This window comes from Vigna unguiculata, chromosome 9, assembly GCF_004118075.2.
Source record: "Vigna unguiculata cultivar IT97K-499-35 chromosome 9, ASM411807v1, whole genome shotgun sequence".
NCBI classification, from domain to species: Eukaryota; Viridiplantae; Streptophyta; class Magnoliopsida; order Fabales; family Fabaceae; genus Vigna; species Vigna unguiculata.
In genome coordinates this window covers 40,901,937-40,918,515 of record NC_040287.1, presented here as the reverse complement: position 1 = coordinate 40,918,515, position 16,579 = coordinate 40,901,937, and the positions used below count along the sequence as shown (strand labels likewise).

Below are 16,579 nucleotides of genomic sequence, written 5' to 3'. Positions count from 1 at the left end.
TTATTATTGTTTTGTTTGGATTAAATTAAAGAAATAAAATAAAAAATAAAAAGATATTTGAATTGAAGATAAAAAACCGGAAAGTAAAATATAACTAATGGACAACTATAATTGATATCAGTGATGTAATATAATGAATTTTGTTTATGTATTTACAAATGCAATTTGTAAAATAAAATTTTAAAAGTAAAATAAGTTCTAAAATATAAATTAAAGTTAAAATAAAATTATTATTACAAAAATTTAATAAATAAATACTTTTATTTCAAATTAAAAAGTACATCAAAATAAAGTAATTTCAAAATATTAAAATATAATTTTTTGTTTTACTTATTTTTATTTTACTGTAATAAAAACATAAATAATATGAATATATTATATTAAAAAATAATAAATTAAATTAAAACGTAATTAATTACATTTTCAACGTAACTAATTATACACATAAGTATAATAACATATCTACGTATCATCAATGTGGTAAATACTATTGATTCTTTATAATTTTGTGTTCACGGAAACAAATAAGGTTAAAAAAGAGAGAAGCATTGCAATCAATTTTCTTTTATTTTTTTCGTTTGAAGAAGAAAAATTGATAATATATGCACCGACTTGTGTGATGATTCCTAGATTGACGGAAACGGACACTTAAAAGAAAAAATGGATTTTTGCAAACATCATTTTCGCATGTCTAAAAGTATATGTGTACAAGTGAAAACAGATTATAAGCATTTTTTTATTTACAATTCTCATAAAAATATCGTAATATTTGACATCTTAATTTCAGATTGACTATTAAGCAAGAGAATAGTTAGTTTACATTTTAGGTTCTTTTAATATGTAAGAAGTTGACGATAAATAAATATATATATATATATATATATATATATATATATATGTAAATTGATTTGAAATTCAAAAAAAATTATTAAAACTAAACACAACTACTCCTTTTGAATGTGATAAGAGATATCGTTATCCAATAACTCGTTATCATCTTTACAAAAATGCAATCCCTAATTTATCGCATGACATTTATATTTAAAAGACTATAAAAAATTATAAATAATTCCAAAAGCGATATAAGAAAAAAAGACAATAAATAGTGAAATAGTCCCCGCTGCGATGTTTCATGCCTTGCCTCTTTTTTTTTTTTTATTTAGTTGAAAAGTCATGACACACTTCTTTAACCCCACCCAACAATGATTCTCTAGCAAAAGCCAAAGTTTACGCACATATTAAACACAACTACTTTAGTGTCCAACCAACCTTGGAGGTGGCACCATTGGGTTGGTATCCCATAAAAACCAAAAGAATAAAATAAACCCTGGTCCACAAATTTTAATTTACATCCTAGTCTTTTCATATATATTTATTAATTCAATTTTTCATAGTATTTTAATTTCGAATATAAATTTTCAATTCAGTTAAAAACTGAAAATAAATTCGTTTATACTTAGTTACATAGTAACGATTTTCTTAAACCTAAACTTACAAACATGATGCTAGTGAGTTATTATTTTCCTCATTTCACACCTTTTTTCTCTTCTTTTTTTTTCTTTGAAGACCCCACCTGTGGAAACTTCAACTACACGGTACATTCACCATTGCAGACATAATTATATTTTAATGAGTCAATGATAAGCGATACTAACATATAGTTAAAACATATATTTAAATTAACAAATCATAAATTCAAGATGAGCATGTGCTAATAATAAAATAAGCCCTCACGACACGTAACGTTATCTTGCAATTACCGAATGTGGACCCCACGATACAACATCCAACGGACGAAAACTTGTTGGACTTTTTTGGGCCCAAGGCTCGATTAACGAGGTCCACTTATTGGTGGATCGCGTTACATGCAAAGCAATGTGAATCATGGCATTAAACGCGATTAAACGCGATTAAACGCGATTACTAAATAAAGGGTAAAGAAAACTCATTAATTAATGTTTATTATCGATAATGTGTGCATTAGTGTCGGTATCATGAATGTCATGTGGGTGTGTAATGTAACGGATCTCTCTCTCTCTCTCTCTCTCCATTTACACGGTTTGCCACGCTGGAATCTATATCATTTACTATCCGCTGTCACTTTTGTATTAATTACTCGCTTTTCAAATTCCCCTAAAGTTACTTCTTTTATTTGTGTGGAAATGAAATTGCATGATCGATCGACATGAACGGTCTGATTTTCAGGTCATTTATAGCAGTGGAAAATGCAAAACCATGAAATAGAATCTGGACCACCGACCAAGAAAAAGGTATGCAAGGTGGGTAAGCTAGTAGTAGTGGAAAACTTTTGTCTAGTTACTGATCTCATATCTGTACGATATTATTAATTATTAATTATTAATTAAATACTACTTTTGAGTTAACTTAACCCAATACCAACTACGGAAGATTAATTAATTAATTAATTCGTAATGCACAATCTACCTTGCCTTGCGTATATATAATAAAATTAATAAATAAAATGAATGTTCGTTGCGAAAAGGATTCTAGCGGCGCATGTAATAATAGTGTTGATTGAGAGGAGAATAATAGCAATAATATTCACAAAAAATTAATAAAATGCAATGGAGGGTTGAGTTAATTAATTTTGTTGAAGGAAGAAATTCATATTTGATATTTGGTAATTGATAATTGATATTGGAGATGGGAGATGAGAGATGAGAGAGAAAGAAAAGGAGGGTACAAATGGATCTAGCATCTGCGATGAGGTAGGCTCCACTAACTGTGTATCTTTCTTTCTATTTTTCTGTGTTCTAATTTTGGCTGCAAATATTTTCCACCTTCATTTATTTTTCCCCAACCTAATTTTAATTTCCTCCTCAGATTTTTTTGCTGGGCAATTAGAATCTCTCTCTCCTTCCCCACTTTCAATTTTCCCATTATTATTATACGTAATCCTAATCTGGTATGTTCTTTCTTCTCCTTCTCCTTCTTTCAACGCCTATTTCACTTCATAATCCCGTTTCTTTGTTTAATTTCTCCCTCGGTTCTGCTCTGTGCTCTTTATCTGTGATCACATCGTAGCATGCAAGTATTTGTGAGTATCTGGAGCTAGATGTCACATGTTTTGCAAACGCTTCCACGCTTGTGAGAAAATTATGGGGAAGGAACAGAGTGTGTGAATGTCCTCTGGCTTTAACAATAGTCAGGAATTGACTTTTCCGTGTTTTTCCTTGCTTTTCGTTTTCTCTCGTCAGAATTTTCTTCATCCGACCGCCTACTATCTTTGATGATTGAGGTCCTTGCTTTCAAAAGGTTGGCCACAAGAGATGGTGCATTGTTCTGGTTTACTTGTATTTCTATTTCTCGGGGAAAATTACGGGGGAAATGTTGATGACTTTTAAATTAGAGATAGGAATTAATTGTTTTCTGTTGTAACTATTGTTTGGACTACTTCTTCCTTCTTTTTTTGGCCTATATGTCCTGTCTTTTTTGTGTTTGTCAATGTAAATTTCATAACGATGGGATTCGTAGGAACGTCTATCAAGAGAAAAGACTCGTGAGCTTCCGTGTGTTATATGACTATTTTTCTGTGGATCAAACATCAAGAATTGTAGGTAGTAGATAACTTTAGATTGTAGTTAGTCATGGTTGGAACTTGAATTAAATGAGATCTTTATATCTGTTAGTAGTACGGATTGATTTTAAAAGGCCCTGTTTCATCCCTTTTCACTTGAGTGAATTTGATTGTGATTTGTGAAATTATAATTATCCATAAAGAATTCTCAATCTGTCGTTCGGAGTTTGAACACCGAAAACCTGGCAAACAGTTTTTTCTTATTCAGGAATTGGCTAATCCCTTGGTTGGTAAAAGGAAAGTAATTAAATGGTATATGTAGTACTCAATTCTCTATTGGTGACTTGTTATTGTGAATAGCAATTTCGCTCAAAATTGAGACTTATACATGGGGGTTTTTAATTTCTGATTCAATTGTATTATTTTGGATGGCTTGTATAGGCTGTAATTCTCTTGTTTTAATTTTATTCTCCACTGACTCATTTTTCTTATTATTGTTTAGTGGTTAGACACCTCTAGAGCTCCTGACTGATCCTTACAATGGAGGATGTTGAAGACAAGATACCCCCTTTATCCTCTTCAAAAATTACTGAAGAGATACCACTTGCCGAACATGTTGGAGACAAGCTACCGTCTGAGTCTTCTCCAAAAATTGCTAAAGAGACTTCACTGCTGCCAGAACTTGTTGGAAACAAGAGACCATCTGAGTCTTCTCCAAAAAATGCCGAAGAGATACTCCTGGCAGAGCTTGTTGGAGACAAGCTACCATTGGAAACTTCCCCAAACATTGCTGAAGAGACACCACTGGTAGAACATGTTGGAGACAACCAACCGTCTGCATCCTCTTCCAAAATTAAGGAGACACCACCTGCTGAGGGTGTGACAGAGAACTCTGAATCCTCTTCTAAAGTCGCAGAAGAGGCGACACTGGCAGAACATGTTGTCAACAAGCTACCCTCTGAATCCACTACAAAAGTTGCTGAAGAGATGACACTGGTAGAACACCCTGAAGAAAACGCCGAAGTGATGAAACTGCCCAACAATCAATCTTCCACCGAAGCTCCAACTGTCCCACTGGTAGAACACCCTGAAGAAATACTTTTTCCAAATTCTAATGATTGTCAAACTGTATTGCAAGAGGAGTGTGTTTCTTTAGTTAATCCAGTTGCAAACCCAGATGCTGCATTTGATGTAACAGAAAAAAGGCAGCAGGTCACTTCAGTTGAAGATTCAAAACCAGGTGCTCTAGAAAATGTCTCTGACGGGTATGAATTGCTGGATAATGTTTCTAATATCACTGCTGACAGTGATGTTGATGATGAGATTAGGCGATCAGCTTATTCTGAAACAAAAGATTTGCAAAATGATCACAATGAACTTTTGATGACCATGGCAACGGTTAGCTCACTTCCCCATGGCAAGATGTCTGATGAGAAAAAAAACATTATCGATACCAGAGCTCCTATTAAATCTGTCAAGCAAGCTGTTTCCAAGTTTGGAGGAATTGTGGATTGGAAGGCTCATAGAATCCAGACTGTGGAGGTATGTCTTGCATTTTTCAGCATCAGTTTTTTATGACAGTTATTGCCAATTTATCTTCTTTATAGTTCTATCCTATAATTTCAAATTCTACTGATTGTTTCGTTTGCTTCTCAAAGCTAAACCTATACAATAATGATAGGATAGGCAAGAGGTAGAGGCTGTAGTGGGTATAGAGATGAAAGAAATAGTATCCTTGATTAACAGTGGAAGTTGCAACACCCACTGGTGACAGAAGGTTAACCGGGGCTTTTGTGTTAATGGAACTGAAATATTCTGCCAACATAAATTACATTACAGGGCTAAGCATTGGCGTGGCACACATGTTGCAGAAATTTGGAACTTTTATTTTCTACATATTCCCTCAATGCTATTTATGTGACATTTTTACAAATTTACCTTTACATATACGGTATATGTAAAAATTACTGACTTGGCAGTTTGTTGCAGGCCCTTCTGATGCAATTGTCTCTAACTTAAGCCACTAGAATATGAGCTCTGTTATTTGGGATATTAGTGTCTGTGTATGTGTCACCCAATATTTAGGCAGATTTGTGTATGCTATGATCAGTCTAGTGTATTGAACAGGCTAATTTTCTTGAAGTTAAAATCTCTGCAGATAATGTTTATGACATGGAAATGCTTTGAAGTGGCATTAGAGTGCTAATGAACAAAACAAAAGTCGGAAGTATTTTTTGAAACGGAAAATACTTATTTTTACTGAAAACATGATAATAAAGAAAACAAATTCATTATATTTGTGATTGCCTTGCTTATGAATTCATTTTGACCTCAGATGAACTAGAAAATGAATTATATGTTCTTTTATGCCTATATATGTGATTTCTAATGTCCAATACTGTTTGTTTTCTAAGGAAAAATAGAGATACTGATGATCATTCTTTCTGCTATGCATACTTGTTTGTCTGCTCGAACTGCTATTAACTTTAGTTTTTCCCTGGATGTATAGAGACGAGATCTTGTAGAACATGAGCTTGAAAAGGCACAAGAGGAGATCCCGGAGTACAGAAAACAAGCAGAGGATGCTGAACAGGAAAAAGGCCAAATGCTAAAGGAGTTAGACAGCACAAAGAGATTAATAGAAGAATTAAAACTTAACCTAGAGAGAGCAGAAACAGAAGAGCGTCAAGCAAGACAGGACTCAGAACTTGCAAAGCTCAGAGTGGAAGAGATGGAGCAGGGTATTGCAGACGAATCTAGTGTTGCAGCCAAGGCACAACGTGAGGTTGCCAAAGCAAGGTATGCAGCTGCTGTTTCAGATTTAAAAATCGTGAAAGAGGAGCTGGAAACATGGCGCAAAAATTTTGCTATATTAGCGACTGAAAGAGAATTAGCTATTAAGAAAGCTGAAGAGGCCGTTGCTGAATCAAAGGAAGTAGAGAAGTCTGTAGAGGATTTAACTATTGAGCTAATTGCTGCAAAAGAATCATTGGAGACTGCCCACGGTGCACACTTGGAAGCGGAGGAACAAAGAATAGGAACAGTCATGGCAAAAGATCAAGATTCCCTTGATTGGGAGAAGGAACTTAAAGAGACAGAAGAAGAGCTCCAGAGACTCAACCAGCAAATTTTGTCTGCAAAGGAACTCAAATCTAAATTGGAAACAGCCTCTACTTTGCTGATTGACTTGAAAGCTGAATTATCTTCTTATATGGAATCAAAGTTAAAGCAGGAAGGTGACGAAGAAGGAAACTCAAAAGGAGGCCCAGAAGAACCAGAGAAAAAGACCCACACTGACATACAAACAGCAGTTGCATCAGCCAAAAAGGAACTTGAGGAAGTAAATCTTAACATAGAGAAAGCAACCGCAGAGGTTAGTTGCTTAAAGGTAGCGGCTACATCATTAAAATCAGAACTTGAACAGGAAAAAGCAACTCTTGCCGCCATCAGGCAAAGGGAGGGAATGGCCTCCATTGCGGTTGCATCTCTGGAAGCTGAATTGGAAAAGACTAGATCAGAAATTGCTTTGGTTCAGATGAAGGAGAAAGAAGCTAAAGAGAAAATGGCCGAGCTTCCCAAGAAGCTACAACTTGCGGCTGAAGAGACTAGTCAAGCCAACTTGCTTGCTCAGGCAGCTCGTGAAGAGCTACAAAAAGTAAAGGCAGAAGCAGAGCAAGCCAAGGCTGGAGTAAGTACCATGGAAAGTAGATTACTTGCAGCTCAGAAGGAGATAGAGGCTGCAAGGGCGTCTGAACATTTGGCAATAGCGGCTATTAAAGCATTGCAAGAGAGTGAATCAACTAGAATCAAGAATGCAATAGACCCATCCAAAGGGGTAACACTCTCTTTGGAAGAGTACTATGAGCTAAGCAAACGAGCACATGAGGCAGAAGAGCGGGCCAATATGAGGGTTGCAACTGCTAATTCCGAAATTGATAAAGCTAAGGAGTCTGAATTGAAAGCCTTTGAAAAGTTGGACGAAGTGAACAGAGAGATAGCTGCTAGAAGGGAATCTTTGAAATTGGCAATGGAAAAGGCTGAGCAGGCTAAGGAAGGTAAATTGGGCGTAGAGCAAGAATTAAGAAAGTGGAGATCTGAAAGTGAACTACGAAGAAAGGGGGGAGACTCTGGCCAAGGAGCGGTAAACCAGAGTAAAAGTCCTAGGGGTAGTTTTGAGGGGAGTCATGAAGCAAATAATTTTGAGCGCACTGGTTCTGCAGCTAATGCTGCACATCATGTGCCAAGTCCAAAGACTAATGTACATCCAGACATTGATGAAAGTGAATCATCTCCAGAAACAAAACAAGGGAAAAAGAAGAAAAGGTCACTTTTCCCGAGGGTTTTGATGTTCTTTGCTAGAAGAAAAACACATTCAACCAAGTGAGGGTAATCCCAAATTGTACTGCAGATAACTTAGCAGCCACCCGTTTTGGATATCTCAAAGTGACTTGAAATGTTGGAATCTTCAACTGCATCGACCTGTAAATGTTGGCAATTGTTGTGCTGTGTATTTGATTGTATTCTCTCTCACTGAAGGGTTGGTATGTGGTCGCCTGCTGAGTGTTTTACGTGGAGATAAAAATAAATTCATCTTTAGTGTGAAAGAGAAAGTTAGATGATTCTGTATTGTGTATAGGCTTCTGATATATTGAACCTCAGGCTTTTGTAAAGATTTGTTTGAGATTTTACAAAATGAAAGAAAAAGGTTTCCGAGTCGAGACTTGATGCTTTTAATGACATGATGTGAGGTTATTGGAAACACCTCATTAGATTGGAACAGGGAAGATACCTGGAATGTTGCAGATCTTCTGATGCCTGGAATACACCGTATATAGGCTGAAGTCTCCAATTTATCCAGATCACTCGCCAAATTTTGAGTCTTTGCAGCTTCAGCACCGCTTTTCTGTATTAGTTATACATCTCACTTATATTGCGATTTAATTTAGTGAGTTGTCAGTGATAGATTTATCCTTTGTTCTGTTCGCATTTTTTTTTCTTATTCATCATTAAATTTTAACACAGAATTTGATTGATGGAAAATAGAGGACATGGTTTCATTTATAAGTTAATTTTGCTTGGTTCATTTTTTGGAAGGAAGAGAAATGGAATCCTTTTTAATCCAATTCTTGTTTCTATCCAATTTTAGAGGGAATTTAAAATATTGCAACTGTAATGATTAAACTATCAATACCTATGTTTTGTAATTTAATTTGAAGTTGTAAGACCACAAGACTAAAATAGTTTTTAAAATATTCTCTTTCTCTGGGAATTAAACAAAAAAATAATTGACTTCCTTTTTCCATTAAACTAAAGAAAAATGTTTAACAGAAACTCCACTCTTCTCTTTCCCCTTCTTTAAACCTAGAGTTCCTAAATTTTAGTAAATTATTTTAACGATCCAATTATATCTCCTTTCATGAACTTAACAACGTACGAATGTTATACTTGTGATTATGGAAATACTGCTCAATATCCCTGTCTTACAAAAGTTAGGACAACTGCTATCGCTGAACCTGAAACATTCTTACAATATTTCTAATATAAAGCATATAAAGAAGGGAAAATTCTTAGTTCGACTCCCTGGGAAGTATTTCATTTCAAATTATTAAGAACTACGCATCAAAATAATTTAATTCATACTCTATCCACAATTAAGAAAGTTTCTTAAAGTAAATCGATTTGCTTGCTAAAGTGGAAAACTTCACCGGTTGTTATAATTTGATCAGAAAAGTTATTTGAACTAAAATGGAAAACACTTTAATCATCAGATTTTGAGTCATTTATTCCCCCCAAAAGCCTAAACAAACAATTAAGTCGATTGAAAATGAATTAGAATACATTTGCTTCAAGACAACTACATCTAAACTTGATCCTTGACCTCAATGAGGTTAAGGTGGAAAAATTAAAAGAAATTTCGTTTTATGGATAAGTCCAAGCCATACAGCACTTGGTAGAACTAAGAACTAGAATTCGCAATGGTCTGAATAATAGTTTTATGCCATGGATTGGAAAGATGCTCCACAAGGTTCTCAATTGGTCCAACGTGAGTCACCGAAGCTTGTACAAAGAAACCAACCATTGCCACCATTGCAAGTCGACCTTTAAATAGGAGATTTACAACTATGACAACGACCTTTTGGAGCATTAAACATTTATTGACAAGCATAAAAGAACTAAGAAAGAAATATACCATTTTTAATCTCTTTAAGCTTCGAATCATGAGCGTTTTTAATGTCTTTAGCTAGGCCAAGAGGATTTAGCAGAGGACCCCCTGGGTACCTGTTTGAAACAACCATATACACCTCAATGTCTCTACTAATTCATATTCAGTACTATAGTTAAAGAACATGAACAATGGTAAAAAATTCAGAGATTATATATATATATATATATATATATATATACTGTTATTGGAAATGCCAATACCCTGGCTCTAATCCTTCCAGTGAAGCTTCTAGTCCAAAGAAGGACCCCTCTTTAGCTTGAGATCCAGGACTAACAAAATCCATGTACCTTTTTGTTTCGGCAAACCTTACAAGCAAAAAAGTGAAGTCATATTAACTGGTCTCTTAATTCTCTATAGAATAATGGAATTGTGAAAACCCGAATTCATGGTTGAAATTATACCCCATCAGAAGTAGTTGAACAATGAAGAGTGTCTGTGTATTGGCAAGGTCGTATTTTACTGCACCAGCTTCAAACCAAACCGGTATCTTACTAACTCCTGTGACGCGAAGCAGCTGCACAGATTACCAACTACTTCAGGCAAGGACTCTAATAGTTAGTAATAACTAATGAATCTTGATAGATTTTATCAATTTATCATAAAGACGTTTTCTACATTCAATTTTTTCTATGTAAGTTGTCACTCACATCTGTCACAAGAATTCCCAATACCCCAAGCATTGCAAAACGGGAATGAACCAGCTCTGCCTGCACATACCACCTTAAGGTATCAGGATCCTCTCCAAGCCCAAGTGGGTCAAATCCAAAATCTCCAGCCAGACTGAAAAGTATACCGTTATATGAAAACCTGAATAGAGAAAGTAGCAGTAGCAGAAGAGGAACGAACTAGGAATCATATTCATATCCTCACGTTCCATCAAGATAAGGTGGGGGATCAAGTCCTGGGAGCCATGTAGGTCGCTGTTGCGCTGCTACGCAAGTTTTTCTATGACGTGGAGTGGCAGCAGCAGAATGCCCAAGCCACGAGACTCTTCCTGCTGGTGAAGCTCTATATATGCTCTTACTGTTGAATAAAGAGCGTGTTTGAATAGGAAGGCCTCTTCCTACTGCTACTGCCACCATTGTTTTCTGATTATCTGATTCTGTGCCCGTCCTCAAATTTGTGACGTTCACAACAACCACATTAATACATGTTATTGATTTAAAGGTAAAAAAGTTACAGGGGGCCCACTTATCCACTGAGATAGAAGTTGGATAACAAACGTCTGCTTCTTAGGCTTCATGATAAAATACATTCTCCTCTAATCTACAGACATCCGTTTTAGATTACCACTTTAGAAATCATAAATTACTTCGGTTCCTTCCGTAAGAGCAAACAGAGGTGTGAACCTTTCCCAATTTGTACAATCCAGGTCTGTTTTTATTTATTTTTCGTACCTTATATGTTTTCAATTGACATAGTGTATGTTATGCCAAAACAAGCAAATCAACGGTGGAAGCTGGGCATGTTCGCTCTACCAGCACTAGTTCAGGCGCTAAATAAAAAAGGAACTGGTAAACGAGAAAAAGCGAAAAGAAATTGAGATAAAAAATTATACAATTCTGGAACCAACTAATATTATCTTGAGAGATAACTGAACATGCTGGTACAATTGAACAATCAACACTTTTCCTGTATTAATATCCGAAATGACATTAATATCAGCTACAATTGAAAACATCCTACGTACAACCGAAAAAAGTCTTTAAATGAAATATATGAAACGATATTAGTTATGCTAAGAGAGCAACAATTGTTCACTGGCTGTGTATCATCGCTTGCCAGATATGCTGAAAGAGCTAACTTTCATTGGTGTTGCTATGACCAGTGGCGCTTCGGGAGAATCGCTGACTGCAAATCTGTCATGCATAAAACGGCTCTCAACAATGGAATCATCCCTAAGGACTATCTTGTAGCAGTAGCAGCTCTTAAGACCCTGCTGGTTACGATAGCACTCATGAGAACCATCCTTGACTTGCTGGAAGTTCCATATCACACTGAACTTCCCCACGGTGGCTACTATATGCCGCTCCTGCTTCCCATTCTCCGTCACCTAATAACCAAGAAGCACAAAGAATAAAAATATGTTTCCACGAGATTAAAACATGAAAGGCACAATAAAAACCAATATATGTCATTTCTCAGCAGATGTGGGAACAGAATAGACACAATCTAGCCCAAGGGAGAAAAATAACTTTTGCCTGGGAAGAGTGCCTATATAATCGATCAAAAACTCAAGCTCAAATATTATTAAGATAATAATTAAGTATATGCTAAAATTGGCGCAATTATCTTTAATCTTTTATTGATTGTGATTATTGGCACCATACTCACGCATGAATTGCCAGGGGGAAATCCCCATGATTTTAACAACATCAAACACGAAATTCCTTTGAAAACCAACAAACAATTAACATGCTAAGCGTTATGAGTTTTCTAATCTGAACACGGGATACACTTTAACTAGAAGGAAAAAACTCAGACTAAAAACCTCAAAGCGCATGTGATAGGTATTGTGTATTTCAGGAAAAGGGGTCAAAGTGACTTCATGTACCAATATACTGCACATGTGGCAGCAGGAGGAGTGTGGGAAGAAAGGGACAGATTTAGTTGTGAGATGGAGGGAAAAAAAAAGGAAAATAAAAAGGAGGTAGAAGGGGACATTATTGAGTGAAGATATAGGTGGGAGACTCAAGACCTATCCGAAAATCTGAGATACCTATAATTTCTATCTGATCAGTTCAGAGAGAGGAAGCGAATTAGTGATATCATATGTTATTAAGAGCATAGTTTTAGTTATAATACGTCTCAGCTTTTTCTGTTCTAGTTCTATCAATGCATGATAATTTTTTTCACAACTAGGTACAAGGATAAAGCTTCAGTTAACAAAACAAAATAAGAGCACAGCAGCATATTATAAATCCGTCTCCTGAACCAATAGTAAAAACTTTATTTGCAAAAATATTTATGATGTAATAACTCCTTGTATTGTGATTTACAAATAACACCAACATAATACAGGCTAAATGTTCAATAGCAAACATGCAGTGTATAATGAAAATATGTCCTTGTACTGTAAACATGCAGTGTTAGATAGTAAGTGAACAATATATTTATTGCCAAAATACTGTGCTGTGCACAAACTTAATAAATTGAGTAAAAAGGCACTTTAAAATGAAGGATGCAATTGAGAAGAACAATAGGACAGTAATGATAATAACAACATTTAATTAGATACCATGACAATTCACCAGCAAACGATAATATAATTATCACATTTTTAATTTGCCACACAACAATAACCGAAGCAAGCAGAGAATTCAATTCACACTTACCCACGAAAACTGCGCATTCCGGAACTTGTTATTCGCTCCAGCCAAATGGGAATCAAGAGGGGTGAGCTTCAACAACCTGGGAGCAGCAATCTTGTTCCCCATCCTCCCAGAAAAACCAGTCTTTGTCCTTCCATCTTTGTCAGTAAAGAGGGTACAAATAAGAATCAAGTATGTATCAGTAGTACCCACAATCCACTTGCCATCAAAGGTAACATCCACATGAGTGACGGGAGATCCCAGGCCAGGAAACGCAGTCTTCGCCTGCCTCATCGTGTTCACCGAATACAGTCTTATCTTCCCATCCAAAGACCCTACAACAATGGACCCATCACCCGTAGTTGCAAAGCACTGAAAATTAGTCCCTCTCGAAAACTGATGTCCCTGCGCCCAATTCAAAACAGGGGCATTCGAATCAGCCAAGTTCTGAACCATCCCATTGCGATCCCTCATATCCCACCTACAAAGTCTGTTATCATCCAGCCCCAGAAATGTTGACCCAGACGGATCCAACTGTGCTCCTTTACAATCATTGGTAATATCCCTCATTGTAATCTCTGTACCGTCCTTCCCAAACATCCATTCACTAACCACCTTCCCGGTCTCAATATCAAGCTGATGAAGCCCCGTGGAGTGAAGCTTTCCACCACCCATTGGACTCATCAGAAGCATGTTCGTCTCAGCCTTCATAAGAAGCGTCTTCTTAGGGGTAGAATAGGAAGAAGAATCCCCACCCCCATTTTTATACCCATCACTGAAATTCACGAAAGCACCCTTCCCGTGAATCCCATGTGCGAAGTTCTTCACCACTTGAATCCCGTTATCACTCACCAAAAAACTGTTATCCAAAGCACCCAATGCAATGCTCTGAATGCCACCGTTTGAAGCTTCTTCGAACTCTTCTTTCAAATCCTGATTAGCCCTAACCGGAGTGGCGCTTTTGGAGAAAGTTTCTTCTGCGTCTTCCCACATAGAATCGTCCGCGGCTTCGGGTTTGGCCCACACCATGAAATCCTTGCCGTAGATCTTGAGCTTATTTGCTTCCGTCGCCTCCACCCCGTGCGTGTTCTCGAAGAGACAGTTCTGGAAGGAATCAATGAAGTCGATTTGGTCTTGCAAGGTGAAGAACTTCATCGCCCAGACGCCGCGCGCCACGAAGTCCACACGCCGCTGGTCGGGGAAACTCTTCAGGCCCATCTCGGGGTCCACCTTTGCCCGGATTCTGGAACCGACTTTCATAACCCAGAATGGTTGTTCTCTGTTGCTTTCGTCGTCGTCCGTATCGTCGCTTTCGTCGTCGGTGCCTGTGTTGGAGTGAGTTTTGACGAAAGAATACGTGGTGAGTTTGTCGGAGATTACCCACTTGGCTTTGGGGGTGTTGCCGCCGACGTGGAGGTAGAGTTTGACGGCGTTTTTAACGGCGGGGGTGCTGGAGGAGGAATATTTGAGTTTGAGGGCTTTGAGTTTGGCCTCCACGTCATCAATGGATGAAGTTGACAGCGTTTTTGGTGGCCGTTCGGAGCTTCCTCCCGCGGCGTCTTCGTAGGTTTCCTCCTCCTCCTGCTCTGAATCGGATGATTCTAACAGATCTTCGCGGCTGTGAGAGGATCCCATGGAGTTGATTTTGATGAGATGAGATCGGAATTGCAATTTGGGAATACGAAGAAAGAAGACGGTGATGATGATGCTAAGAGGGACAAGTTCGAAATTTGAAAAAGGAGCGTTTGGGGTTAGGGTTTTTAAATCGCAACGGAAGGGAACGCGTGTAGAGTGGGGCCACTTGATTGAGTATAGCCCTAAACAACCTTTTGATGCAATGTCTTAATCAATATAAATTATTCAGATTATGTTCTGCTTAACTTAGGTCACTTATTTTAATTTGCTTCATATCTAGTGAAGTTTATAAAAATTTTAATCCTACTTTTGTAATAAACTATGTTTTATGACGTTTAACATTAAATTTCAGTAAAAATTTATCATACTAAAACTAAAACGAGAAGTTAAACATGTTTGTTAACCAAATTTGTAGAGATTTTTAAAATTTAGTTATTCAAGTAAGCATATTTATAGTCGTTGCCAATTATTTATAGAAAGATTTTAAAATTTAAGAATTTAAATGTTGCTTTAAGATATTTTCCTCACAATCCAGCAGCTATATAATTTTATTCTAGTGTTTCGCAAGTCTTCTTTAAAATTCTGAAAAAATAAAAGACATAATAGTTGCTTAATCAAGACATTGTATATTCTTTTGGTTTATTCTAACAAATAAGAGGTAAAAATTAATTATCAGTGTTTGTAATACCACAAACCACATTATCAACTCAGTATTAGTTGTAATTTGAAGATGGAAAATGAAACAAACCATATCTTCAAAATAGAAAAATAATATGAATCCTTATTTATCAACTCATCCATATTACATCCATCTCTTTTTTTTATTACCTTTCTTGAGTTTGTTTATGCATCCTTATAAAACAAACATCATCCTATTATATTGCATTGCATAATTTGCGTTAAATCTTCTTATTTATTTACTATTTAAAAACATTTGTATATCTTTAAAAAGGACAAAAAATTATGGAACGAACTAATTTTATAAAATAAAATTGTCTTGATACAATATTATTAATTTATTTAAACATTCTTATGGCAAAATATATATATATATATATATATATATATATATATATATATATCATATTCACCTATGTTGAATATTTATATTTATTATTTTTAATTTAATCCGTTTTATCTATTTTACAAAATTTTGTTTATCTATATTAGATGTACGTCCACATCCAAATCAAATTAACCCGTCAAGAAAAGTTTTGTAAAAGCAGATGATTTATATTTTCTTAATCACAGATGAACTAATAAAGAAGGGTATGTCAATTGGATATAAACATATACATTTACTTTCACTAACATAACTAATTTCATCTATACAAAAGGTTTTGTTTTGGACATTTATGGAAGTCATTAAACCTTCGATTTGTACTTCATTTAGATTATTGGTAACTCAAATTAATTTTCTAAATAATAGATTGATAATTTTTATCTTTAGATTATTATATTAAAAATAAGTTTCGATGATTATTTATATATGTTTTTATTGATGTTAATTTTTTATATGTTTGTCTAATTAAATTTTGGTGGAAATATATTTATTTTTGATGTAGAGTATAAGAATTTGTCTTTAATTTATTTTAAATTGTAAAATGATTGATATCTAATTGTAAACTGTTAAAACATGATACTAATATTATATTTCCGCAGAATAAAACATTTGGCACAATAAAATACCAAAAATATGATTATTAAAAAGAAATGCACCGATTGTTAACTAGAGTCCATATTAAAAAAGAATTATGGGACTTGAAGATTTGGTGCAACTTCAATTCCTAATATAACTGGACTTCACTTTAAGAGTAGATACATAAACACTCAAATACTTTATAATCATATTAAAAAACTTATAATTCA

The 16,579-nt window shown here is 35.5% G+C and overlaps 3 protein-coding genes across 7 annotated transcripts; 1 reads left to right on the top strand and 2 right to left on the bottom strand.

Moving 5' to 3' along the window:
- Positions 1–2,636: 2,636 nt before the first annotated feature.
- On the top strand, positions 2,637–8,256 carry LOC114162895 (protein WEAK CHLOROPLAST MOVEMENT UNDER BLUE LIGHT 1-like). 5 transcript variants are annotated; one of them, XM_028046887.1, is made up of 5 exons: positions 2,649–2,729; positions 2,845–2,926; positions 3,046–3,276; positions 4,041–5,080; positions 6,048–8,256. In XM_028046887.1, exons 4-5 carry the CDS (start codon positions 4,079–4,081, stop codon positions 7,920–7,922), a joined length of 2,877 nt encoding a protein of 958 aa, XP_027902688.1. In that variant the 5' UTR covers positions 2,649–2,729; positions 2,845–2,926; positions 3,046–3,276; positions 4,041–4,078; the 3' UTR covers positions 7,923–8,256. The 5 variants fall into 5 exon arrangements, with proteins under 5 accessions (XP_027902691.1, XP_027902690.1, XP_027902688.1 ...); XM_028046889.1 differs by lacking the exon at positions 3,046–3,276 and having other exon boundaries at positions 2,648–2,729; XM_028046886.1 differs by lacking the exon at positions 2,649–2,729 and having other exon boundaries at positions 2,760–2,926.
- Positions 8,257–9,284: 1,028 nt separating this feature from the next.
- LOC114162953 (photosystem I chlorophyll a/b-binding protein 5, chloroplastic) lies at positions 9,285–10,909 on the bottom strand. The gene is made up of 6 exons (XM_028046971.1): positions 10,635–10,909; positions 10,412–10,544; positions 10,166–10,278; positions 9,965–10,069; positions 9,729–9,817; positions 9,285–9,637 (listed from the first exon to the last, which is right to left on the bottom strand). The coding sequence occupies exons 1-6, from the start codon at positions 10,844–10,846 to the stop codon at positions 9,495–9,497; spliced, it is 795 nt and encodes a 264-aa protein (XP_027902772.1). The 5' UTR covers positions 10,847–10,909; the 3' UTR covers positions 9,285–9,494.
- A 407-nt stretch (positions 10,910–11,316) lies between these two features.
- Positions 11,317–14,845, bottom strand: LOC114162952 (protein CYPRO4). Its single transcript, XM_028046970.1, has 2 exons — positions 13,100–14,845; positions 11,317–11,817 (listed from the first exon to the last, which is right to left on the bottom strand). Exons 1-2 carry the CDS (start codon positions 14,708–14,710, stop codon positions 11,536–11,538), a joined length of 1,893 nt encoding a protein of 630 aa, XP_027902771.1. The 5' UTR covers positions 14,711–14,845; the 3' UTR covers positions 11,317–11,535.
- Positions 14,846–16,579: the final 1,734 nt, after the last annotated feature.